The sequence below is a fragment of the Delphinapterus leucas genome, chromosome 20 (assembly GCF_059928025.1).
Source record: "Delphinapterus leucas isolate spDelLeu-1000000601 "Yukka" chromosome 20, BTC_Dleu_Yukka2, whole genome shotgun sequence".
Lineage (NCBI taxonomy): Eukaryota > Metazoa > Chordata > Mammalia > Artiodactyla > Monodontidae > Delphinapterus > Delphinapterus leucas.
Window position 1 is genome coordinate 51615474 of NC_143148.1, and position 26779 is coordinate 51642252.

Consider the following 26779-nt stretch of genomic DNA (forward strand, 5'->3'; position numbering starts at 1 on the left):
CGATGGCATGGAGAAAAATGCCAGACTGTAAAGCCACTGTCAGTCTGGATTTTATTCTAATCATGACGGGAGCTATTAGAAGTTTACAGTCAAGAGGGCGACATGGTTTGAGTTATGCTTTTAAAAAGAGGTGGTTGCAGTCTGTAGGAGGCAAGGGGAAGGACCACTTGGGAGGTAGCCCAGGGATCTAAGAGAGCAGTAATGGTGCCTTAGACCAGGTGAACATAATGGAGATGGAGGTAAGAGGTTACATTCAGGATACATAATCCCACTGAGCACATTTGAATGTAATTGGCTGTTGGCCTCTCTCTCGCTGTACCGCAAACCCTAACCCTTCTTGTCCACATCCTGATACCTGGTGTGGGCCGGCCACCCACAGGCGCCCACTGCATGTTGGCTGCATGAGTGTTGTTGAGGGACCACCCATGTAGGAAGTGGCAGGTTGGAGTTAAAGCTGCCAGGCGCTCCTGGCTACGGCTGCTGTGAGCAGGCTCATTCACAGCCTGTCTCCTGGAATGATGCCTTCAGCCTTGTCCCCTGACGCGAGCAGAGCCTCCAAACTTGTAAATAACGTTTTCCTTTTAAAATGTGAGCAGAAGGAGGAGGCAGCGGTGACACAACTCCACGTGCAAATGACTTATTTTTTACCCTTTCACAGAGGGACACAGAGTATCAATACTGGTGCATCCGGGAAGGGCAGGCGTGTCGGGCAGCAGAACAGAAACTCGGCTTCAGGATCCATTATGTTCTCCCTGAATTAGACTTGTTGAGGCTCTCTTATGGAAGTGGGCTTTTTCTTAATTATTAAGAGTTAAAAATAGGAAAGTAGATTTCAAGGGAAAAAAAAAAAAGTCCCAGGCAACAAGAGCCCAATTCTAAACGTGTGCATGCACGTAAAATGGAATTTGCTGGACGTGAATAGGCACTTACAATGTGACTGGGATTGGCTCTGTCATGTGTCAGCCTAATAGCCTCAGCCCTGGTTCAATACAATGAACTTGGGAAGGTTTGCTTAATGAAAGAACTGACGTTTTCTGTGCGGTGGCCGCATTCATCAGCCTGCATCCTGTTCATTACACTACAAAGGGCTGCCAGTGGGAATCGGTAGGGTCATCTATCAGATAAACGTGATGGGGACAAAAGATAGCAGAGGCCAGGGCCTTGTGGAATGTTCTGAGGTGGTCTGGGTTACTGGAAGAGCAAGCCCTGGTTAGGGGCAACATGTTTCCAAGTTGACGTAAGGGCTTTTGGGGACTTGGGCTGAATTCTAGTTATGCCCTGTCCTGCTATGCACATCCTATGGTACCCTAGAGGGGAGATTTCGTTTATCCTCAGCATCTCCTTACCCCTCGTGGGGTCAGTTGGGCTGTTCACAGTTACTGGGTTTCTCCGTCTGGACTCATGGTACAGCTGTACTTTCCCGCCCCACGACTTGCTTTGGCCAGTGGAATCTGAGTGGAAGTAATGTGTCAAAGAGACACACTCTTGGAGGCAGAAACGTTAAGAGCCTAGTGTGTGTTGCACCACACCGTCTGCCACGCTGACTGGCAAGATTTCTGATACCGGCTGCCCTGTTGTGGTGGATCTTGGAAAAAAGACCAAGGCAAGAGCCTCAACTGACCCAGGATGGACTTAGAGAAATAGATTGTGCTTCTGCCTTGTGACCTAAGTTGCTAAGGTGTGGGGAGTTGCTTGTTACAGCATCACCACCAGGTTCATCCTGACTGCTTACACCCATCGACAGGCATAGAAAGAGACAACCAAAGCCCAGAACAATGGGTCACTTCTTAACACATTAACGGTCTAATTTTGCAATGTTGGAATATTGTAATTTGCCTTAAAAAAAATCATCTTTAAGATCTGTATATGTTAGTAAATTTCAGTTAGCCTCTAGAGCCATTTGATGGCGGTGCCCCTTGGAGAACTTCAGCAGATTCCTTCCGCTGTGAGTGTGGCCGGGAGTCATTGGAAATTGCAGACAACACAAGATCTGCCGATTGGCAGGGTCATCTTGGGAAGGGCCATTGTGGAGTAAAGAGCAGGCCCATTAATTCAGGGGGGATTTACATCAGTACTATCTACCTCTTACCTAATGGGACTGTTTGGTTGTGTTCTTTCCTGGAGAGATTAGTGATTGAAAGGAGGAGATTTAGAAAGGAGAGATAAAAGTTTGCATTTAATTCTCGTGACATGCAGCCTCCTAAGAAGGCATCCTAAGGAGGCTCCGTGGTAAATTCAGACTTAAGCCAGAGGACAGCTTCTCCTAAAAACAGTATTGATGTCCAGGTGGTGACATTTCTATAATAAAGAGGCTTTAAAGGGGTTTCAGGGAAGTTGCACTGTCTTTATCTCTAACCCTGAACCCCAACTGTCGGCCGAATTAAAATCTCCTTACATAATTATCACTGGGGGTTTGAACATAGAATCCTCATGTATTTGTTTTTTGAATTTATTCACGCCTAAAATCATAGTTTCTTCCCTATTCCCCCTCCCCAGCAGTCCTCACCGTCTTCAGTTCCACAAGTAGGGATTGTGCTTGAAGGGCTGTGGTCTTTCACAAACCTGCAACAAACAGCCTCTGTCTTCATAAGGTCATTGCAGGGGTTAAGTGCGAGTTTTGTTAAAGCACTTAGGACGGTGACTAGCGAGCAGTGTGTAAATGTTGCCTCTGCAGCCAGGGGGAAGCCGTGGTTCCTGGTTGTCCAGCAGGTCGGGGTTTGATGCTGCTGCCTCTGCCCGTTACTCACCAAGCAGCCCTGATCCTGTCGCGTGGTCATTCTCAGCCTCAGTTTCCTTCCCATAAAATGAGGGCAAAAGTAGCACCTTAGCACCTTCCTCATCAAGTGTTTGGGAGAAATAGATGAGCTAATGCCATCTGTACACTTAGCCCAGCCCCTGCCACTAAGGGAAACCTCACTAAAGGTTCTTTCCTCTTAGTGATTGTACAGATGGAGGCGGTGATGGGGGCGTGGTCTTTGCCCTGAAATCCCCCAGTAGCCGGTTGGAAGTACAGCAGTTGGCATGTTGTCAGCTGTCAGTCCCAGAAAATCCTGGCTCAGTGGATCTGAAACAAGGCAGCGATGTGTAATCTCACAACAGCCAGAGTCCTGATTGGGGCAGCTCCTGGCGGGGTGGTTTTGGGGGCCCGTGCTCCCGTGTGACTCGCCGTCCACACGATGGACGCGTCCGTGGTAGGTCCGTGATGGGCTCGGAAGTGGAGACGTGTGTGCTACAGAGTCAGACAGAACTTGACCTTAATCCTAGCTGCCAGAGCTTGAAAGCTCTGTGACCGTGGGTTAACCTCTCTGCGCCTCCATTTTCTCATGTGTAAAATGGACGTAGCGATATTGCTGATCTCATAGAACGGGGTCATAGTCAAGGAGCCTTGCGTTAACTGCTCCTGACACATGGTCTTCAGGTATCATAGAAGGTAGGCGATGTATTCAGCATCACTCATGTGGTGGCCGGTGGGGTAGGCGCTCAGACTCCTACTAGAGTTGGTCTCATGCCACAGCACGCTTCCCGTGCCAGAACTCCACAACCTCTGCCGTGGAAAATTGTACAGAAGGGTTTGCTCCCATATTTAATTAAAAATAGGTTCACAAGAGCCATAGCTTTTAAAAACCTACATCATTGCTTAATATAAACATAATCTGTCATGAAAAGAGTTCAGTTTAGCCTCCTCTTATGAAGCCCCTTGCATATAAATGTCCTCGTTCTGTTCAACGGCAGAGAAAAACCCTGCTTTATAGGTTTGCCCAGTATCTTCCCTGAGAATCCATGGGTGACCTTGTCTGTAAACCTTTGGCATTTAAATGTTAGTCTTCTGCTCCTAACAGCAGACCACCGTCTTTCTCAATGCAGAGCTATGTGTCTGTTTGAACACCATTATTAGACTTGGGCAGGTTGACATTACAATAGAGTTATGTTGATATAAATATACCGTTCTGGGTCCTGTTTATTTTGTAGAATATTAAAAGTAATGATGGTGAAGGTAACAGGATACTGATCAGAATACTCATGACTGTGCTCTGTTGTTCTAATGAACTCATTCGAGAATCTCTTTTGTTTCTCCCCGTGTCAGCTTCTCTTACATCAGGTGGAGCCTCGTTTGCCTGTCCTATAAAGCACCCGTGGCGTGACCCCTCTCCTGCCCTCTGAGTGTGCTCCTCACTGGTCTCTAGGATGTACACTTTGATTCTAGCACATTCGACTCTTCCCTGCGCTCAGCCAAAGCTCTTCTTAAATACACCGGCCCTCAAAGCCACACAGCTCAATCCTCTACCCCCTAGACGTGTCTTTCCCCCATATTAGTCTTGACTCCCCCTGGGAGTTCCCCCTATGGGAACTTCGAGGGCCAGGGCCATGAGCTGAAACATCATTAGGCAGATAGGAATGACGTTACAAGGTTCCACTCCTCCGTCATTCAACCACCACTCGTTATATTCTTAACCTGAGCCGGCACTGGCGGCAGAAGCATGAGTTAGGATCCTCCAGTTTAGCTAGGACAGGCCTGTGAACATACAGTCGGAGGGCTCAGTGTGGTAAGTGCAGTAAGAAAGGTACCAAGCGAAGCAGGAGAGAGAAAGGCATGGTTATCTTTGCCAAGTGTGTGGGACAGTGTAGGGGGATGAGAAGGAAGACGTGTATAGAAGGAAGCTTTCCCTCGGAGAAGGCATAAGATGGGCCTCAGAATCGAAATGAGTGTTTGTAGGTAGACTGTCCTGGGAAGCTGAGTGGTGAGAGAAGGGAGGGAGGAAGGGCGGAAGGGAGGAAGGAAGGAAGTAGGTTCTTAGCAGAGGGAATGGTGGGTGCGGCAGCCCGGTCGTGGGCATCTTCAGAGCACGCCTGAGTCTCCCTGATGAGACTCACAAGAGTCACTTAAGAAACTCCCAGATGGGTTGTCTCCGTCAGGACTTGCTGCAGGAAATGGGAACCTCTGTATGTACTTTGGCAGGAAGGGGTTCAGTAAAGAAAATTGGATGCTTACAAAATTGTTGGAAGAGCTGCAGAAGCGGCTTTGAGGTTGGTCTTCTCCTTGAATAACACAGAAGCGACCCTCCAGGGAGCTGCAGCCACAGCTGGAGCTAAGCCAGACGAATCAGCCAGAGCCAGCTCCTTTGCTGCAGCCCCATACCTACCACCAGGAAGCTGGAGACCGACCAGGCACCAGAGCAGGAAGACAGAAAGCTTCATCTGCACTTGGCCTCGCTGGCCAGGACGAAAAGCCCCGGAGAAGCGGGCATACGGCCTTTGCCTCAGTTCTACTGTCCATGTCTCACGTGACAGAGCTTAGCAATTGGTGGGACAGCTCTGTGTCCAGGATGTAGCTGCCAGGGAGTCCTGGGAAAGCAGTACTGAGCTTTCTGATTTTTCCAACTAGAGCAGTGGAATCAGGAGCGATGTTGCCCCTCAGGGGACATTTCTCAATGTCTGAGATATTTTCGGTTGTCACCACTAGGGGGAGTGCTGCTGGCTTCCAGTGGGGCAAGATCCGGGATGCTGCTCCACACCCAAAAGGCCACGGGGTAGCCCCCATCTCCAAGGAGCATCCAGCCCCAAGTGTCACAGTGCCCAGGTTGAGAAACTCAGACCCAGCAGGAGGGTGAAAATGGACCACACGGATCAGACTCAAATATCCAGCACAAATATGTCGTTTGTTTCCATTCCGGAAGTATCAAAAGTTTTGCTGGTTTGAGCTGTTTACCAGACAGTTGATTTTAGTTCCTTCAGTATGTTTCCCCTTCAACCTTGCATCCCGGCGTCGTGCGTGACTTACCCATTTTGATGATTTCGGTGGTTCAAGAGATTCTTTCTTCGAAATAATCTCGGATAAGATTTTGTTTAAGGAGAAGGAAAAATAGACTTTCTCTCCCCGTTACATTTCTTTCTTGTGCATGTACTATTTTTTCATCAGCGGACTTTTACTATCAGAAGAAATCCTCTGGAGGTGGATGAATTTTTTTCCCTTCACCCTCCCCACCAGTACCTTTGAGCTATTCTTTGGCTTGTTTTTCTTTTCCCTCCAGAGGAAGGAAGGAGGAATGACTGATGGCCAAGAATTAGAAACTCCTTCTCCTGGTCGCCTCTAGAAACTCCTTCTTTGACGTCAGGGTTTCTCTGCATCAGTGGAGTGCGGCTGAGCTCCGGCACACCCCTAATTCCCTGGCGGTTCCCTTCCACCCGCGGGTCCTGGTCTGACCGTGGCCAAGCCCACAGGGGTTTAGGAAGGACAGGCAGACTGTGATGAGTTCCCAGCCACTCTTTTCCCAGGGTTGTGTCCTTGGACGTTTTTTCTGTGCATCTGCCTCTTCTGACCCTCCCGCAGTTCAGGAAGGAAAGACCTTTCCAACCTCCCCCGAGATGCTGGTTTATCCTGGAAGTATGCAGAAACACGGTGGTGGTCATCATGACACGACATGCTGCATTGCTACGTTGCCTTACGGGAAGTATTAGATCTGATCTCTGATCAGCTTACGGAATAATCGGAGGCCCATAACCCTCTCCACGTGGATAACAGCATAACGGTTAGGTACAAGTGCTACAGAGCGTGACAGACCAGATGTGGATTCCAGATGGATGCTGTACTCTGTGGTACAGTGCCTGCCCCTGCCCGCCCACCAAATTCATGGCTATCCCGAAGCTCAGAATGCAACTTTATTTGCAAATAGGGTCTCTGTAGCTGTAACTAAAGGCAAGGTCGAGACGAGATCAAGCTGGATTAGAGTGACCCCGTAACCCAAAGAGAGTATCCTTGTAGGGGAGAGAAATGAACTCACAGTGAAAAGGCGACGTGAAGACAGAGGCAGAGATTGGAGTTACATATCTACAAGTCAAGGGACAAACGCCCAGAATTGCCGGCAGCCGCCAGGAGCTGAGAGAGAGGCCTGGGATGGTTTCTCAGAGCCCCGAGAAGGCCCCCACCCCATCAGCACCTTGATCTCAGACCTGTGGCCACCTGAACTCTGAGAGAACCAATTGCCGTGTTTTTCAGCCACCTAGTGTGCAACTCGAGGGAACAAATGCAGGTACTTTCAGTGGTTTCGCTTAGGTGACACAACTGCTTGAGGTGAACAGCGGTATTATTGTCACGCGTCTGCCACTTCTGAATCACGCCATCCCCTGGTTAATTGCTGGTGCTCCTGGTAGCCTGGTCCCCTCGTCTGTCAGTGGAGATGTCCCGATCTCATTGCGACGTGGTGCTAAGACTCAAATGAGGCACAACATATGTCAAGCACTTGGCACACAGCCTGGTCCACCGCAAGCGGGCAAGAAATAACTATCCTTATTAGCGTTGTTATTATTTAGAATGGAAATGTATTTAAGAATGCACAGTCAGGGGCTTCCCTGGTGGCGCAGTGGTTGCGGGTCCGCTTGCTGATGCAGGGGACACGGGTTCGTGCCCCGGTCCGGGAGGATCCCACGTGCCGCCGAGCGGCGGGGCCCGTGAGCCATGGCTGCTGAGCCTGTGCGTCCGGAGCCTGTGCTCCGCAACGGGAGAGGCCGCAACAGTGAGAGGCCCGCGTACGGCAAAAAAAAAAAAAAAAAAGAATGCACAGTCAGTATTCAGTTACGCTCACTAATAAAAAAAAAAGAAATAAAGCTATAGACTGCAAAATAGAAACTCCATGGAAAGAGTGCTGGATATTTTAAAGCGGTGACTTCAACACACACGGGCACCAAGCTTTTGGGTACCTAACGTACTTCCTACTCGGCCCACCCCAGCAGGGATTGGCCTGCAAAGGAGCAGTGGGAGAAATATGATCCCTGACACCCTACAAGGAAAATAACTTGCTTTTGGATAACTAAGAGTTAAATGTCACTTTGAGCTCCAGGATCCTGATTAAAAACCATTGCATCATCCTTTTTCACACCCCCTCCCTTTGGTAAAAGTTTAGAATACTGGCAGGGCAGCAGGTATGTTTAAGTGACTTTCTTCAAATGGCAGATTTCATTAAACCCATCACCGGAAGACAAGCTAAAAAGAATTTTGCAGGGAGCTTGGGAATTTCTCTTTCGGTCTTCCCACCTCCATCCACACCTCATGTTCAAGGTGGTAGCTATGGACTGAAACCTTCCCGAGCATATGCAAATGCAAATTGGGGCATTTACCATAAAAATGTCATGCACCGAAGTGCCTGTTAACGTAATATTCTGTAGCCAGCTGTGGTGATCAGAACAGTTGTATATTGAAGAGGCCACAAAATAGCGTAGTTATAGTTTGGCAATTTCTGGAATGTGTGTGTGCACTTTTCCTGTTCCAGCTTCTGTGATGACTCGGGTGTGTGTCTGTATTCTGATGGTAGCTGCGTTACAGGACCAGGCAGTGCAGCACGAGAAACCATCGTGTCTCCACACTCCACCTAAAAGGCCTGTAATCACTCCATTCTACCTTGCATAACCAAATGTTATCACTTGCAAACAGAACAGCTGGAAAGGTGCTTAAAGCAAAATGGTCAGATGAAATTTTAAAAACCGGAAAGAGCACAGAGATTCCCCCAGAAGACCAGCACTGGCCCGGAGCCCCCCATTTCCGGGTCACACATTTGTACTGATTACGGCCTGACAGCTCTTGAGTTTCCAATGATAACAGCCATCTGACTTGATCGGAGTTCAATGGATTTTCGCTAAAATAGAATCATTGCCGTGGTGATGGATAGAAAAAGTAAAGCAATACATCCTGATAAATGTTCCTCCTGCCTCCTTCCTCTCCCCAGCAGTGACCTTGCACAATCCATAAGAGAGCGAGGCACAGCCCTGGTCACCGCCGCAGCGCATCAGGACTTGGAAATTTAAGTAGCTTTGAAACCCATCAATGGGGTGACGGGGGAATGGCTGGAGATAGCAATGGATCATGCTTAGAGGGCTCAGAGGGAAACAGGGTACGCTGAAGGTCAAGGCAGACACGTCCTCAAGGAACAGCTCCAACCCTCATTCGCATTCACGGGAGGCAGTGGCCCTGCAAGGCGAGATCAGGAGAAGAGTACAATAAAAGAGGAATTTCCGGCACACATAATTTCTTCTCAGAAGCCAAAGGTACCAGAGGCCGGTGCGGAGTATTCGCTGCCCTGAGCGCGAGAGGGCGCCTTGCGCACCCACCCTCCCCAGTCTTTCCCTCCGAATAGCAAGGAGCAGGCTGCATAAGGACCCACTCAGCCCCTGTGACACTGCCTTTGTTTGCCAAGTTCTCCATCCCACATAGCTCAGCTGGCTGTGAATATTGTGAAAACCATTTGAGCATCCTTAAAGATGCCAACGCCGGAACAGAAAAAGAAACCCCACTAAAACAGGGCATCCGGGAAGCTCCTGGACCAGTCACATCTGCAAGCCCCGCGTGCTTGATGGGGGAAAGAAGCTTCCGGGTGGTTCTTCTGGAAGAACTTAGGCGTTGGCAGGCGCCCATTACTGTTGCTTACAACTCGCTAAAAGAAAATATTAAAATAAAAATTAGATCATAAATTTGGAGTCACAGTCACCAAGCCTAAAGTGCAAATTGCCAAACAAGTCAAGAGACTCATTAGCATTTTATGTAAATCAGTTATTACTGTTCTCCACTTCCTTAATTATCCATGTTATTTCAATACAACCCTTTCTTTGATGTCCCAATTCTATATTTAAATAGTGCAAGATTTCTATCGTATCCTCCCGCAGAGGTTTGTGCCATGCAAAAAACATGCCAAGAGCAGCTATTTTAGAGACTACAGGGAAATGTTTAATTGGTTCATCCCATTTGAGTTATGAGGGCGTATTACAGAGCACATAAAATCAGAAGCACGGAAAGTACTAGCTTGGAGAAGTTTACTGAAACCTGCAAGAGACCGCTTGAAATTTTGTCCCCAAGACTTTTTAGATTCTCGGTGGGAGCTGATTCAAAAGGAAATTTTGCAGAGTTCATTGAATTTTGCTAAATGATTGATTTATAATTGAAATATTTGGAAATAAAACCCAACAGCCTTCTTTCCTTTGGCACAGAGAGTTATGCTTTCGGTTGGATGGAGGGAGCACAGATGACCGAGAGAAGGAGGAACACGGGTGGGTGTGTGAGGAGGGAAAGCATTTCCCATCTGGATCCTTTTCAACTGGTTCACCTTCAGTGAAAGAGGAACCATCACAAGCTTGAAGATCAGCTTTGGTGATGTCTTGTTCTCACGGTTGTCTAGAATTGGAGAAAATCTAACAAATTACAGACACGAGAGTCCTTTCTCTAATAAATGAGCTTTTACAATAGCAGTGCAACCTCGGGGACTGTAGTAGTCACGCTTATCATCTCCCAAGCAGTAGATCCCATCCTCTCTGCCGCCTGCCTTTATCTTTCTGCCTCCTGGCCCGTAACCTACCTTGTTTTTAAATACTTTATTAAAAAAAAAAGAAGAAGGAAACTCTTTGCATGTGAATTATAACTGAAAATAGAGGTAAATGGATGGAAACTTACTCTTCCCATGTATTTTTGAATAATCGCTGTATCTGATTTTTTTTTTTTTTTTCTGGAGGAAAGGGCAGGTCTGGGAGAAAGCCAGTATGATAGTGGAGGATTTGGTGACAGGTAGACCCGAGTCCAAGACCAAGCTCTGTAGCTTTGTCCAAATCCATCTACACATAGTCTCCCCACAGTGAAACATGGCTGACAGTGCTTACCTTGAAGAGTTGTCATAAAAATTAGCATTAATGTATATAAAGTGGTTAGTATCTAGTAGGTGATTGAATGGTAAACTTGAGCCTCTCTCCTAGGCCAACCCCTGTGCCGAATGTTTACATAGATGATCACGTTGAAGCGTACTCTCAAAACACTCATCAAAGTAAGTATGATTACTGTCGTGTATTCTTAACAGCTGAGGTGGTTCCTGGTGATTAGTGATTTGCCCAAGGTCACAAAGACAAGCACAGGAATTGGAATTTTAATCCAAAAGTTGTCTAAGCTAGGGTGATAGTTTCAACAAGAACCATACAATATAGTAAGCTTAATATTAAAAGGAGGGAGAAGAACCAGCATTTCTCTGTCCTTTCTCTGTCTACTTAAATAAATAATATTTACAGAAAACTCATCTCTGTAGACTAAAATACTTTAAACATTTAATCTGACTTATTGGTTATTTATTTAACAAGGACTTTTATGGGGCTTGCCATGTTCCAGGCACTGTCCTAAGCTCTTATAACTAGTAACTCATTTAACCATTTAATAAATATTTATTTTGCGGGAAAGCCTGGGGTTTTATGGGAGAATTCTACAATGCTGGGAGCGAAGAACCCTCCCCAGAGCTTGCCGTCTTACAAGTCCCTGGGCACTGGCCCATATATATATATATACTTTTTTTTTTTAAAAAGGTAAATTATGTTTTTTAAAACATGATTTTTCTGTTCATACATATGGCATACTCGTTACAGGAAGTTTGGAAGGAAGAAAAAAATTTTTTGAAGGATTTGTAATCCTCTGCCCGTTAACATCAATCCAAGATTTTAGTGGAAAGAGAAAACACGTGGTCCAGTACAAGGAGTATCTTCCAGCCTCTTCTTCACTTTGCTTGTTTTAAGAGTCTCAGAGTAATTCAGAAGTTACTACTAATCATAACAAGGGCAGTATCTGGATGGAGAGCCTGCCAGGGGTTCAAGTTCCTGAGCCCTGTATCTTCTTTTTACAGCTTGCTGTCTTGTTCCAAGTGGATATAAAACTAGCGTCAAAGATATCACCCAGGGGGACGTTTCCTATGTAGTCCAAAACAAAACGTAAAAAATTGGCACGCCAGCACCCCCCGAAAGAAGCCTTTTGCCCCTTCTGTCACTATCCCCCGTTTAAATCGTGTCATTTGGGCCTCGGTTGCATGAACTGTCCTCAGCCTTCAGTCTTTACTATTTTCTTTACACTGGGACTTCCTGTTGTAGAAATCAGATCGCTTCTCTGAAAAGCTTCCGTCCCCGCAGTGACTGGTGGGGTTTCATCACCAGGAAAGCACATTGTTCCAACTCTAAAAGTCTGCAGTCTAAAATCATCGTCATGTATTTTCATCAGAATGAAATATCGGGTGCTGTGCTCAGTGCAAGGTTTTATTAATGATGTGCTGTCAGGGGCTGGATGTTCTGCATATTTGCATATTAAACAGCTGAGTGAAGAAACATTCTTTTTATTGCTGCAGGGAATAAATCAGTTTAAAGCAAGTTCTCATCATTTATACTCCTTTCAGCTCAGTCTTCTTTTATTGAAATAAATTGTTGAAGTGCTTTGCTCATTCTTTGAATACTGATGAAATTTACCTTGATAGGACCTCAGGAAAAATAATATTTTCTTAAAGGTGCAGTATTGTTCCATTTTCGAGTATTACTTTAATACATTATTGATAAGATAATTTAGAAATAACAAGTGAAAGGGGATGAAAAACAGTTTTGAATAGAGAAGGTGTTTCCTCAGGACGATTTTGCCAAATGCATTTTTATTGGTGGAGTGTAAGCAAAAAAAAAAAAAAAAAAAAGCCAATAAGCCACAAAAAGTCATTGTTTTTTTAAGTGAACGACCAGCTATTTTTGCATTCAAATCCCAGTGGGTATATTCCATCCACACACAAGGACACAGTGTTTGCCAGATACCAAAGCTCACTGACCACTGTGCAGGCACACAAGAGGTCCCAGGAAGTCGGGATGTTTTCCAATATGAATTACACCCTAGTCTCAGGATACGGGTACCCTGGCCGTTTGACAGGATCCTCACATGTTTGGGGGTCCTGCCTATTCTTTACCTCCTATCTCTTCCAGAGGTTGAAAACCTCTGTTCAGACCAACTATGTCCTGAAGACATTAAAAATAAGTGTTTTGGCCCTCACGTTGTTTTGGAAACTTCTGATTGCTGGCCAGCATTTTAAAATTTGAAATTGGGAAATTTCACGTAAAAATCCAGATTTCTGGCCTCTCTCCTAAAGGCAGAAGATCAAACAATCCTAAGCCTGCTCTGTCACCCTTTGCTGGGCAGCAGCCGTCTACGCTGGGTGGGACAGGTCCTCTGGGGCGCTGCAGTCCCCACCGCTCCGCCTTGTGTCCCACTAGTATTAGCCTTTATGATGCCTACCAGGCATCATTTATTTTTTCCACCGCTGGTCTGTACCTTTTCTCTTGGCAGTGAACTCACGTATATAAAGTGCTTGTGCATTGCCTGGTGCGTAATAAACACCCAGTAAGCTTTAGCTGGTATTAAAGTAGATGAGGACATGAGATCCGAGGTTAGTCCATGAAATAAATGTATTTGTTCTTTTATGATGTATCTCTCTGAATACAAAACCAGGCATTTCTTGAGCTTATAATTTTTTATTTTCAAAATTAAGTTTATTTCTAAAATGTAGCTCTCTCAGCTCCTTTAAATCTGTGTTCAAATATCCCCTTTTCATGGACTCCTTCCTTGACCACCCTATTTAAAATGGCACATTTCTTCTTGAACTTTGCCCTTCTCGAATCTTCCCTGCTTTCGTTTTCTCCTAGTGTGTATCACCATCTGAGGGACACTGGTTTCTCCATTTTATCCTTTCATTTGGTAATTGTCTCATCCCCCTTCTCCGCTGGAAGGTGAATGCCAACAAGGCCCAGGGTGTGGTCCCTTTTGGTCCCTGCCGTGTCCCAAGCACCACAACCCACGCCTGCCACTAGTAGATGTAGTGGGAGCTTAATGAATATTAATTGAATAAATGAAAGAAGGGCTGGCGGAATTTGCTTATTATACATTGGCCTCAGTCTTTACAGAAATTCCATTCAACAAGTATTTGTTAGAGCACCTACTGTGTGCAGGGCCGTGTGCTGGTTGCGACATGGAAGAAGAAGTGGACAGGGCAGAGATCCGAAGCTCGGGAAGCAAGTCCAGGCCAGCGGTCTGTGCCAAAGACGTGGTGGTTGTCTGCAGAACCACGGTGCACGTCCTTGAACTGGTATGGGCTTAGACCCGGATCTATAAAATACGAAAACACATGTAGACTTGGAGCCCAGCAGTCCTTTGGATAAGATGAGATCTGGGATAGGCCTAATAGTGGGTCAGCGTTTGGCTCAGGGCTAGAAAGGAGGGAGGATCAGAAACTTACCCTTTCCCCAGACCCTCTTATAGGCCAGGCACAGGGTCAACTGCTCAGAGCAGTTCCGTGAAGAGTCATTGCTCTTCCCATTTTACCCCGGAGATCAGTGAGGCTCAGAGAGGGTCAGCCACCTCCCCAGGGTGGCACAGCACATTTGGGCGCAGTGGGCCTGGCCTGTAAGGTCTAGACCTTTCCCTCTGTACCATGCTGCTTCCCACAGTCAGGAGATGGGAGAGCAGGGTTAGAGGCAGGTCTGGAGTGTGTTCCTGGAATCTCAGTGATGCCATTTGGTGAAGTTATTGGGTGGAGGTACCAGCATCTTGGATGCAGGGAAGGACTGGGGAGGATCATGTCTCCTGCTGGCCTGCTGTGTGTACAGAGGTGCCTGAGATCCTAGGGCCCATTTCTCACCACAGCAGTGGTAAGTTCAGGGTACAAAGGTGGGGCAACCTTCAAAGAGCACAAAGAATGAATATAACATTGGTGTAGGCTTTTTTTATTTCTTCTTCAATCTTGAAAGAAACAGTAAAAAGCTCCTTTTCCTGTTTCTCTGCCAGGAGTAGTATCATTTCTATATAAATAATTTGTGATAGAAGTTCCTTATTTTTAAGTGGAAAATGCACATTTGATAACAGGAAAATAATGTCCAAACGTCCGCTCATTGACGGCTGCCAAGAGAATGCCAGCGCTGCTTGTTGCCCGGAGAACGAGACGCTCAGATGCAGCTTTTTTCAGCGGCCACGTGGTCAGTGCCATTGCCTTTGCTGGGGCAGAGCTCTGAGCACTGGCCCCCAAACCCACCTAACAGATGGCAGCCGAGTGCTTTTGAGCCTTGGAGATCTGGAGTCAGGGCAGACCTGGGTTAGGATGCCAGCCCCACCACTAGCTGGCTATGTGACTTTGGGCTCATTATTTTGCCTCTGTAAGCCTCAGTTTTGTCTTCTGTAAAATGGGCATCATGTTAGCCTCTACCCTTGTAGGCTTAGGGTGAAGATTAAGAAGAGGCATCTAGCCCTGGGTTCTTTAACACAGAAGGTAGCCGTTGGCCACATGGGGCTGTCTAAATTAATAAAAATTTAAATGAAATTAAAAATTCAGTCCCTCAGTCATACATTTGAACTGCTCAACAGCCACACATGGCTAGTGGCAACCACGTTTCATAGCACAGATGGAGAATGTTTCCATCACCGCAGAAAGTTCTGTCGGCCAGCCCTGTGCTAGTACTCTTAGCCCAGTGTCTGGTACAGAGTATGCTGTGTTGGTCCTTAATTTTATTCTCACTCATCTATAAGGAAATGCAAGAAGGTGTTTTACATCCTTGAATCAGAGTCCTCGTAGTCATGATTTAAATAAATTGGGGTCAGTAGCACCCAAGAGTCCCTCCATATACATGAAAGGAAGGCAGCAGAGTTAGGCAATCCAGACAGAGGGTCTCTCGGGACAGACGAGGGTTTGAGGGTCCCCGATCCTGATCTCAGGGGAGTCCCGTATTACAGGTGTTAACCTGATTAGCCCAAGCCTGGCTCCTCGCTAATTACCTCAAGTGGATGGGACAGTTTCCAGCACTCAGCACAAACCTTTGCGTGTTAAATCTGCTGCTTCCTATTTGGCCTTGGAAAGTTACTACGTCCGTGCTTCTTCTTAAGCTTTGGTTAGCACGAGAATCTTCTGGAGGGCTTATTAAAACCCAGTTCCTTGGTCCCAGCCCCAGAGCCTCTAATTCTCTAGTTCTAGGCTGAGGCCCAGGGCTCAGCGTTTCTAGAAGGTCTCAGACAAGGCTGATGCTCCCAGCCCTGGACCACGCTTGGAGCAGCTGTTTTTGAAGCCTCAGTTTCTTTTTTGTAAAGAGATGCTCTTTGAGCTCTTGATTACTGTGGGAATTGAGAAAATGAATATATATAAAGTCCACAGCCAGTGACATTATAGAGACTCAGCAAAGGGGATCTGCTGTTATTACTTTTTATTTTACCAATTATTATTTTTATATCCACAAGTCAGGATCTGCTAGAATTGCGTGATATTTGGAAAGTGGGCCTAGTGCACTCTACCACTGTCCTACCATGAGCCAGCAGCACTCTTGGATTTAAACTTTTAAAGAACCTTTCAACCCAAAGTCAGGTCATTCTGGACCGGTGAGGATGGATGTATCTCCACGCCTGCAGTCGGTGTCTCTCTTTAATCAAGCGCTTCTCCCTCTCAGAGTAGCTTGCAACCAAAAGAGCTTACACTGTTCATTCTTTCACAGCCCGGAGGGGGAAGAAGGACATTGCCTAATGCACTTGCCCACTGCTAAGAGTGTGCTGGGTACCTTGCGAAGTGGGTGTTTTGCAAATCACACATGCTTTGGTGATTGAACATCAGCTCCAAGGGGAAGACAGGTCTTCCCCAAGTGGAGGATGCTATGAGGATGACCTTTCTGTTTTAGGATCAGAAATTTTAATAAATGAATCTCTAGATTCTGTGTTCAGTTTCCAAAATGGCAGCTCAGGAGAAACGCCGAGCGTTCCTGGCTCTTGTTTTCCGTCCCTGTGATCAGCCACGGGCTTTAAGGTCTTGAGGGAGTTTTGATATTAGATGTCAAATGGTAGTGGTTTGAGTTTGAAGAGCTCATCACGATGTATAATTCAGATTTTCTGAGTGTCTTAATTAGGCTTCTTTGGTCACAAGGGATGGAGAGTCCTACTCATGTCACCTCTTTTAAGAAAAGGTTCATTGTAAGATGTTGGCAAGCTAGGAAACGAGGCAGCTTCGGGTACCTGCCTCCGATGATTCCCTCCTGCACATTCGCTGTGTTCTTTTTTTTCCTGACTGCCTTCTGCCAGACACTGCTACATTTATCTGTTCTTTTCCCTTGCAGTTTTGGCTCACCCACTCTTGGTTTTGCTCACAATGGGGCAACTCAGCTCCATCTCATGGCATCTTGGCATCAGCTCTCTGTGGTACAACAGGCTTAGAGTCTATTTGCCGTTCCCCAGTCCAGGAAGCCATCAGCATGAGTTATCCTTTCCATCGGTAAACTGCAAACCAAACTTTTGGATAGACTGCCTTTGGCCCAGGTATAATCGGACCTGTGATCTCTTCAACTGTCGTCAGAGTGGGGAGGGAGAGGTGTCAGGTGATACAAAACATGCCCACCTCAGTAGGAGGGCCCACGGACCATGGGAATTCTCCTGGGAAGGGCAAGTGGGTGGGCAGGCGTGACTGGTCCTATCCAGTGTCCTGAGGTTTTGCAGTTTAGGGCCAGTCGAACTGGAATGGCAGCTGCCGCATGTTGGGTCAGATCAGGTCCAGAATTCCTCTCCGCCCCACCCGTCTGCAGTTGTCTCAGATTTGCTATGGGACCTCGATGTGGTAAAAGCATGCCTGCGGCCTCCATCTGGCTAGAGAAGTCACGTGGAGCTTCTCAGGAACCCCCTCCTTCCCTGTTAAAGATTCAGAAGGACTCTGTCCAGGTAGTTGACTTTGGGGTGAGGAACACCAGTATGCTTTCTCCATCATAGTCTCAATTACAACTGGTTTGAACTCTAAGTCTCATGGACCCCCCCTTATATTGAGCTACAGAGATGCCACAGTCATCCCTGTGCTTCTCTTTGTTCCCACCTGTGTTTTAGTGGGACAGTCACATCTTCCAAAAAGAGGGAGCCTGGAAATGAACTGGTGATTCCCTCCTCTTACAGGCGGAGCGTGGACGAGCTCGCTAGCAGGTACTAGAAACCTGGGGACACACCGCATGACTGTCTTACACCAGTGTCTGCAAAAAAGCACATCGTGGACTTCCTTCGGGAACATCCCCGCTTTGATTTTTATTCTGGGCTGTCCTTTGCCCACAGTCCCTGCAGGGGACTTCTTTCTCTTTGACATCCTTTGTCACCTGGTCCACCCCCTGTGATATTGCCCCTCGACCTGTTAGAGTCTCCACTTCTGGCAGCAGCAAGATGACTTGTCACAGTTTCCGTTCTGATTTTATGACCCTGGGAAGGATGGGCGGGATCTGTGAGGTCATCCTGTCCAACCTCAGCACAGGTAGGTTGGTTCCCCAATGGTTTGGTGTTTGGTCCGGGTCTCGTTTCAAATGACTCAAGTGATGAGGCCCCAGGACCTCCCTTGGGAAGCTATTCTGCCGCCTAATAACTCTCACTGTGAGAATTTTGTTTTTTTTGGTATGTGTCTAATATTCGGAGTCTGACACAATAAGGTTATAAAGAGCTAAGTCTGTTTAAGGTAGCTCTTCACCATAATAGTCACTTTTGTTGTAAATGTTCATCCAGCACAGGAGTTAAGTGCAAGTTACAAGGAGACCTAGGGACTGTTTATCCTAAAATGTAAGAATAGCCCCCAACATGAGAATTAATGCTGAAAACCTCCTCTATCTACCAGTAATAACTGTCCTATGTATAATATTTCACATAGTGATTTTTTTTTTTTTTTTTGCTTATACAAAAGCAGAGAAGCCTCTGCCATCGAGTGCTTAGCACAAAATTCATAGCTTCCCTCACTGAAACTGCTCTGACAGTTGCTCTCATTCTGCTTGCCGGGGAATGAGGTCTCGGCCTGTGTCTTTCTCCTGCGTGGGGTCTGTCTGTAATCTTAATCACTGTTGAGAGCCTGGTGGGAGGTTAACTTTTGCTGGGAGAAAAGATCTCAGGGTGGCGTTGAGCGTGGGGAAGAAAGAATGAAAGGGAGAGAGAGAAGGACACCAAAGGAGGAAGAAGAAGAAAAGAAGAAATAGAAATTGGGAATTAGAAACAGAAATGTAAATAAAAAAGAAGGGAAGAGGTGGGGGAGAGAAATCAAGGGAATGAGACAAAGAAGGAAAGGAAAAGAAAGTGAAAATAAATTTGGGGAATAGACTGGAGTAGACACGGATACTGTCAGTACCCAATGTCCCCTTCAAGCGGCACCTTTCAGACCCTTCCTGTGCTGTAAGAACCCAGTTCCCAAAGTGTGGTTTCCACACCAGCAGCAACATCACCTGGGAATTTGTTAGAAATGCACATCCTCTGGCCACACCTCAGACATCATGAATCAGCAAAACAGGGGAGGGGGCCAGCCACCTGCCTCTTCACAAGCCCTCCAAGTTTAAGAACCACTGCTGTAGGACATTCTTCTCGGACTCAGACTGTTTGTGTGGGTGGCCTGGCAGTTAGAAGGTATTTGTATTTACAGGGGACTCCAGCCCTCATCCACGTGCTATCTCAGCCTGTAACAGAAGCAGAGGTTGATGCACAGAAACCGTTATCTCTTCAGTTCTGAAATTCACCCAGGAAGGCAGCATCCCCTTTCCCTGGACCACACGCGATGCCCCACGGTAACAGACAGATTCCATATCCCAGCAGCCAAGGCCTGAGCCACGCAAGTTTGGCAAAACGTGAAAGGTTGTGTGTTGAATGACCACCCAGATCAGCGCTGTTTCATTTCCATCCCCTCACGCACTTTTCTTGTCTTTGCTTCCCACATGCTAGTAAATCCGAGTCGCATTAAGTAGATAATGGAAATACAAACCTAACATGTTCTTGACGTTCCCGTGGCACACTTAGAATTTAAAATGCAAGTCCTCGTATCAAATCATATGTCTTAGGCGAAAGGGTTGTATTCCTCGAAAGGGGAAAATTGAAAATGTAAACGTCCCCCCTCATTTTCCACGTGAGCTCTGGTTGTTTCAGGATCGTTGTCCTACACGGTGATAAATATTTATCATGGTTAAATGAACAATCATTTGGAGACAGATCCCATTTTATTGACGCAGCTTCTCAGGGCGTCCTAATTGTGACTCTGCCTCGCCGTTTTATGTTTTATCGGAATACGCAGGCATATACTTTATGAGGTTGGATAATGAAGAGAGAGAGACCCCAATAAACATATTTGCTAAGAGTAATGGCTATCTATAGCTCAGCCACCCTCTATGGGCACAGCCTCCATTACACAATCCAAGGCAAGCAGTTCATAGCTCAATTAGACCTAACTTGCTTCAGTTTTAGGCATTATGTTATCCTAAATTAATACCATATTTCATATCTGCAGGTCTGACTATTAACCGGATTTTGGAACCTTCAGGGTTTATTATTTAGCATCCCTGAAGCTTCCAAGTAGGCATTTTAAAGTTCCTGTGTTGGAACAGATTAAAAATTAGCTAGAAAGGCATGTTAAACAGTCCACTCCCTTTTCTTTGCTAATCCTGCTAGCAGAAGTGAAAAAGAGCATGCATGTGAGGTCAGATGTGGTCTGGCGCACGTGCTGGCTTGCTGCTGTTGCTGAAATAGGGCTTACTAAACCTAGAAAATAATTTCTGAAACCTCTGTAGCATGTCACGGGGCCAAAATCCAAGCACACCAACCAGGAATGGTTATTTTTTCTTCTTTGTGCTTTAAAGTTTTCTACAATAGGAGTGCATTTTGAATGTAAACTGAAAAAGAAAAAAAAAAGTAAGGCCTCACTACAGATAAACGTGACAAGACATGAAAATACTTTGAAAGTAATTTAACCCCTGGAAAGCATCTCTGTGCTTCTTGCTGTGTTATCTTCATCTTTAGTTGTTAATCAGAAATGGGAAACTTACCTGGAAACCTTAATTTCTGAAGATTATTCGTGATGAGTCAGTGTATCAGTTGCTAGTTTTTTTTTTTAGGAAAGATTCTGACAGATCTGTCTTTTCCAGGTCCCCATGCACTAACGCATTTCACTTCTATTTCTCCTACATATTTAGAGCACAGAAGATTCTGCCCTCGTTAGATAAACTTTAAAACCTGCCACCTGTGTCATCCTCGGCGAGGCCAGCTGCCCTCCCTGCTCACGCCAATCACAGGGCTTACTCCTGGGCCAGTGTTCCTCACCCGGGGACAGTTTCCCCCAGAGGAGGTTGGCAGTGTTGGGAGGCATCTTTTGGTTGTCGGGACTTGGGGAAGTGGTGGGAGATGGGGAGTGCATCTCCTGGGGTGAGACCAGAGATGCTGCTTGGCATCCTACAACGTGAGGGGCAGCGCCGCACAGCAAAGAATTATCCAGTCCCCAAATCTCAATAATGTCCCTGTTGAGAAACCCTCCTCTAGCTACACCTAACCATGGGACGGTCACCAGCCGGTACTCGGCAGGTGCTCTGTCATCCGCTTGCCTTGAACTTCCCTTTGCTAATTCCTGCTCATGCTTCTAAAGACCACCCCTGACCCCCACCCCAAGCATCATGTCTCTTTAAGAAAGCTTTGCTCAGTCCTCCAGTGTCTTGGGACAAACTCTGCCCTCGCTTCTCCCCTGAACAAAGGCTCTTCTTGACCAAACTTCAGTCACGTTCCTCTGATCCCACTTCGCGACTAGACCGTGACCTTGGACCCATCCTGGCCGCGTCTGCATAGCCCGGTCTGAGCAAGAATCCTAAGTCAGTTGAGAGAGAATCCCTCCCCCCTTGGTATCTGATCGCCCAGGTCTGCCTTCAGGAAGAATCCTGTTAACTCAGTTTAGTAAGAATTCCCCTACCCTTGAGGTCTCTTCTTAGTAATTTTTTATCCACCAACTCCACCCTACCTTTCCCTACTCACTGCTTGCCTATAAATCCGCAGCTGTCTTCATTGTATTCGGAGTTGAGTCTGATCTCTCCCACTGTTGCTATGGTCTTGACCCCTACAGCCCTGAAGGAAGTCTTCCTTACCATTTAAACAAGTGTCAGAATGATTCTTTCTTCCTAACACCTCACCTACTACATTGCCAACCCTTTGAGGTCAGGACCATGTGTTGTCTAGGGCCAGACATGCACAAGGTGGTTACCTAAGAAATGTTTGCTGAATGAAGATCTGAAAGCATTTGGCGGAAAGAGGACACATACATCAATGCGCGCATAGCCTCAACCTCCAAAGGATACACCTGACCCGGTTCTTTGTCTTCTCCCTTCCATCCAGGCATTTCCCAGCCACCGCCTGGATGCATGTATGAATAAACTCTACCATTAAGTCCCTGAATTATTTAAGCGCCGCCAGTGGCCACTGATTCTTTATAAAGCGTACAGTGGAATGTATTGCATATGCATGCACTTCAAGAGCACCTGTCAGCCTACCCAGGATGGCTTGATGTTTTCTCTCAGGGCCCCGTCAATACTCGGGTATTCTCAGATAGTGCAGGTGGCTGAAGCCCTTGTGATCAGGCTTCTGCAGGTGCTAAAGGTTTGTCAAACCAGGCCCCAATCTATATGTCCGGTGTCGCCTCTAGACCCCCTTTGATAATCCTCGCTGAGCAGACACATTCAATACATCTTCACTAATGGGTTCTGAGTTCATAAAATGTATTAATGACTTCTTTTTCAAAGTAAGAGTGCTTTGAATACAAGTCTTTACTGCTTTAGAAGTTCATAAAAGCAAAAGCACAGTACTTCCCCTGATGTTTGTACAACAGGGGAATAGACTTACACCCAGGGCATGGAATTCCAGCTGTGCTTCTCTTGTTTGTGATTCCAGAGTTCAGGATGCCTGGCAGAAGGGACCCCCTGATTCTCAGTCGACTGTCTGATTTTGGTGAATTCCTTTCTTGCAAAAGGCTGACAGTCATTTCATTTGCAAAATAGCTTGATCGCATGACAAAGACAGAAAGGAAAACCCAGAGTCGGCCTGCTGGGTATTTAAAAAACACATCTTCTCACTTAATCCTTGCACCAGCCCTGCCGGAGAGAGTTATTAGGAGCTCCCAGTCTGCAGATGACGAAACCACTGTGCCAGGCAGAGGGTGTGGTTCAACTCGCACCCTGGACTCACTTCAAAGGCTTTATTACGTGGTGCATTTCTCCACGCTGCTCTCAATCATAGTGGTGAATGGAAGAGAAGCATCAACTTTTGCCTTCCCAGATTTTTTAAGTACTTGGAAGATTTTCTTCAAGAGTGAGCAGAAACCCCGGCTTCCTTACCAATTCCTAAAGATGCAGTCCTCCCCAAAGTGCGCACCGCGTTTATGGAGACTGGTTTTCATCAACCCTCTGGTTCACAATGGAGCACAGTAGAGAGTGCCCACTCACTGTAGAGTTGCCAGCACCTGGCTAACATCTGGTCTTGAAGAATGCGGCCCTTTGGGCTCCAAGACATCGAATGAACCCTTACAGGTAACGCCTGTAGATTTATACTTGTTCCTCTGCAACTACAAGGGCCATATGCCCGGATCCTTCACTTTCACGTTTATTACACTTACAGTTGAGGACACAGTGGGTCGGGGGACTAAGATTACTAGTGGTGCCCCATAAGTGTGATTATTTATGATCCCTACAAACCAAGATGACCATCTTAATTTCATGCTCCTTAAATCAGGGTGTGAATATCCCCAGTTTTCCCTGGTGGAGTGTCGGTGCCAGAGTTTATTAGAAGTCACAGGAAATCAAAGCTCGTTTTCTTAAAAAGTCAACTTCTTGGGTGACTAAACCATATTGTTTAGAGGAAGGCACACCCAGATATTATCTCATAGAATGCCTCTTGCGTCTGTTGTTTTTTTTTTTTTTTTAAAGATAGAACAGGGCTTCCCTGGTGGCGCAGTGGTTGAGAGTCTGCCTGCCAGTGCAGGGGACACGGGTTCGAGCCCCGGTCTGGGAAGATCCCACATGCCGCGGAGCAACTGGGCCCGTGAGCCACAACTACTGAGCCTGCGCGTCTGGAGCCTGTGCTCCGCAGCGAGAGGCCGCAATAGTGAGAGGCCCGCACACCGCGATGAAGAGTGGCCCCCGCTCGCCGCAACTGGAGAAAGCCTTCGCACAGAAATGAAGACCCAACACAGCCAAAAATAAATAAATTAATTAATTTTTTTTTAAAAAAAGATAGAACACGAGTCTTTAAATACACATCTACTCCCATGGATCTTCTTTGCTACGAGAGAGATGTCCACGGAAGATTTTGAAAGCCCAACCGTATGGAATCATCATATTATTCATTTTTATTTGTCATCCAGAGCTCGCCAGCAGCCTTTCAGATCTCTCTCTCCTGGAGGTGCAGCTTGATGCTTGTAAATGGATGTTGCTTTGTTCCAGATAATGTGCATGTTGAAAAGCGATCATTTGCCTCCCTCCTGGGTCCGCAACTCAGATATTCTTTCTGGTTTTGTGGCCTGGGGTTGTTGACACCCACCTCCTGTGTTTTATTGCCATTCTAGAAGTCCAGCCCCCCTCCAGCATACATGCATGTCCCTCTCTATACCATGGGGGGATACTTCTGTATTGCAGTTAATTTTCCCTCTGTTTATCACTTCCAAGTTCCACGGCCTAACTCTGCTGCCTGTTCTGTCAGCCACCATACATATATCCCTGTTTTAGTCCCACTTTTGCAGTTTTTAAAATATAAATTTATTTATTTATTTTATTATTTACTTATTTATTTTTGGCTGTGTTGGGTCTTCGTTGCTGCGTGCGGGCTTTCTCTAGTTGCGGCAAGCGTGGGCTACTCTTCGTTGCGGTGCGCAGGCCGCTCATTAAGGTGGCTTCTCTTATTGCGGAGCACGATATCTAGGTGTGCGGGCTTCAGTAGTTGTGGCTCACGGGCTCTAGAGTGCAGGCTCAGTAGTTGTGGCTCACGGGCTCTAGAGTGCAGGCTCAGTAGCTGTGGCACACGGGCTTAGTTGCTCCGTGGTGTGTGGGATCTTCCCGGGCCAGGGCTCGAACCCGTGTCCCCTGCATTGGTAGGCGGATTCTTAACCACTGCGCCACCAGGGAAGCCCTGCAGTTGATTTTTTTTTTTTTTTTTAACATTATCCCCATCTGGATGACACATATATGCTGTAATGGATATGCATCTTGTTTAACATGTACATAGAACCAAATAGTCGTACAGCAGTATTTCAGGAGGCAGGCGCTCCTCTGGGGCAGTGCAGACGATGTTGCCCCCCTAGGGACATCTGGCAGCGTCTGGACATATCTCTGGTTGTCACAGGAGGTCGGGGATGGGGAGACATTGCTACTGGCATCTGTAGGTAGAGGGCAGGGAGGCTGCTGAGTGTCCCATGATACACAGTGCAGCCTCTCCAGAGAATTAGCCAGCCTGGTGTCAGTAGTGCCAGCGGCCAGCAGTGCTGATCTAAGAGATTTAATTCTTCTCTTCGCCGCTGCAAATTATTAAAGATGGAAATACCCTCTCTTTCCCGTCTAAAGTTGTGGTGTGAGATACGCAAAGTTAAACCCTGTGATATTAGAACCAGTGAGTGGAGCTGGTTGATCTGAGACGTGTACTCTTTGCGGCTGGCAGGGAGGCAACCCTACATAAAAACATCAGGATTTAAAGACAATCTAGGCTTACTTCACTTAGTATGATAACCTCTAGGCCCATCCGTGTTGCTGCAGATTTCATTCTTTCTTTTTCATTTCATTCTTTTTGATGGCTGCATAATATTCCTTTGGGTATATGCACCACATCTTCTTTATCCATTCTTCTGTTGGTGGGCATTTAGGTTGCTTCCATGTCCTGGCTGTTGTGAATAGTGCTTCTGTGAACACTGGGGGTCAGAGACAAAAAGGCAGATATCATACGATGTCGCTCGTGTGTGCAATCTGAAGAAAGGAGAGAAGTGAACGTATTCACAAAACAGAAACAGTGTCACAGATATTGAAAAACAACTTACGGTTTCCAAAGGCGAAGGGTAGGGAGGGATTAATTAGGATTTGGGGATTAAACTATACCCGCTACTTTATATAGAATAGATAACCAACAAGGACCTACTGTATAGCACAGGGAACTCTGCTCAATATCTTGTAATAACCTATAATGGAAAAGAATCTAAAAAAGAATACACACACACCTATGTATATCTGAATCACTTTGCTGTACACCTGAAACCAACGCAACATTGTAAATCAACTACGTTTCAATGAAAACTTAAAAAAAATAAAGACAATTTAGAAATGCGAAGGTCATAGGTTAGGGCTGGGGGGGGGGGTCCAAGGAATCCCCAAGAGACCTGCGGGGCATGTGTGCCTGTGTGCAAGCTGTGGCCACATCCTTGAGTGCGTCTGCGAACACTCGGACAGAAAGAGCCACGTTCTCAGGAGGCCTTTTCCTCCGTCTCCTCAAACAATACCCTTAGCTTTGTCAAGGGAGCGGCAGCCTTCCCTGGGAGACATTAGACGACACGTCAGTCTGCCTTTCCGTTGTTTTGCTCCTGCGTCCATTTGAAATTCAGTGCAAACCCATAAATCCTACTTTGCTTCTGGTAGCAGCCTGCATGGTGTGTCGATTGAGCATTAGAAAAACAGTAAATCCAGCCCATTTATTCGCATTAACCAGCCAAGGCATCCTGCGTGCCCGTGTAACTACTGGAAATTACTGACATGGCCTTGTAGACCATGAAAAGATGGAAGCATATGGCAGAATTCATATGTGAACAGATTGCTTTTTCGCGTAAGAACGCTTTATTAGAATATCAACTCTTACAGCTTACGGAGGGTAGTCTTCCCGCCTTTGATTTAAGCCCCGAGTCACCCCACCACGCTTTTTTGTCACCGCATGCTGCTGCGGACCTCACACCTCCTCCTGGCTGTTTCTAAATGGCCTGCTTAAACCTTGAGGTGGGTCCTTCAGTTTCCCATAAATTAATAACACGTCTATGAATATTTCCCAGCCAATTTTAGAAGCCTCAGTCCGTTCCAATACCAGGAACCGTAAAAACGGGGGACAGATAAAGCAAGCTTCTTCTTTCAAATGCCCTTCCAACACGAAGCAAAATATTATTAATCTGGACTGTCTGCTACTTTCATTTACCATGTTGCTGCTCGTGGGATTACAGGGACAAAGGTTTCA

The 26779-nt window shown here is 46.4% G+C and overlaps 1 protein-coding gene across 3 annotated transcripts in view; it reads left to right on the plus strand.

Annotated features, from left to right (window-relative positions):
• The window catches only part of WWOX (WW domain containing oxidoreductase), a 982828-nt gene that overhangs the window by 490301 nt on the left and 465748 nt on the right, over positions 1–26779 (plus strand). The window contains exon 9 of one of the 3 annotated variants that reach the window (XM_022583125.3): positions 1–26779. This exon is cut by the window's left edge and continues 15527 nt beyond it; it is cut by the window's right edge and continues 6066 nt beyond it. The exons of 1 other annotated variant lie outside the window; for it this stretch is intronic. Coding sequence is in view for 1 of the 2 variants with exons in the window: in XM_022583124.3 (XP_022438832.1) it covers positions 10729–10761 (33 nt within the window). In the remaining variant the exon portion in view is untranslated. One more of the 3 variants, XM_022583124.3, reaches the window with a different exon arrangement.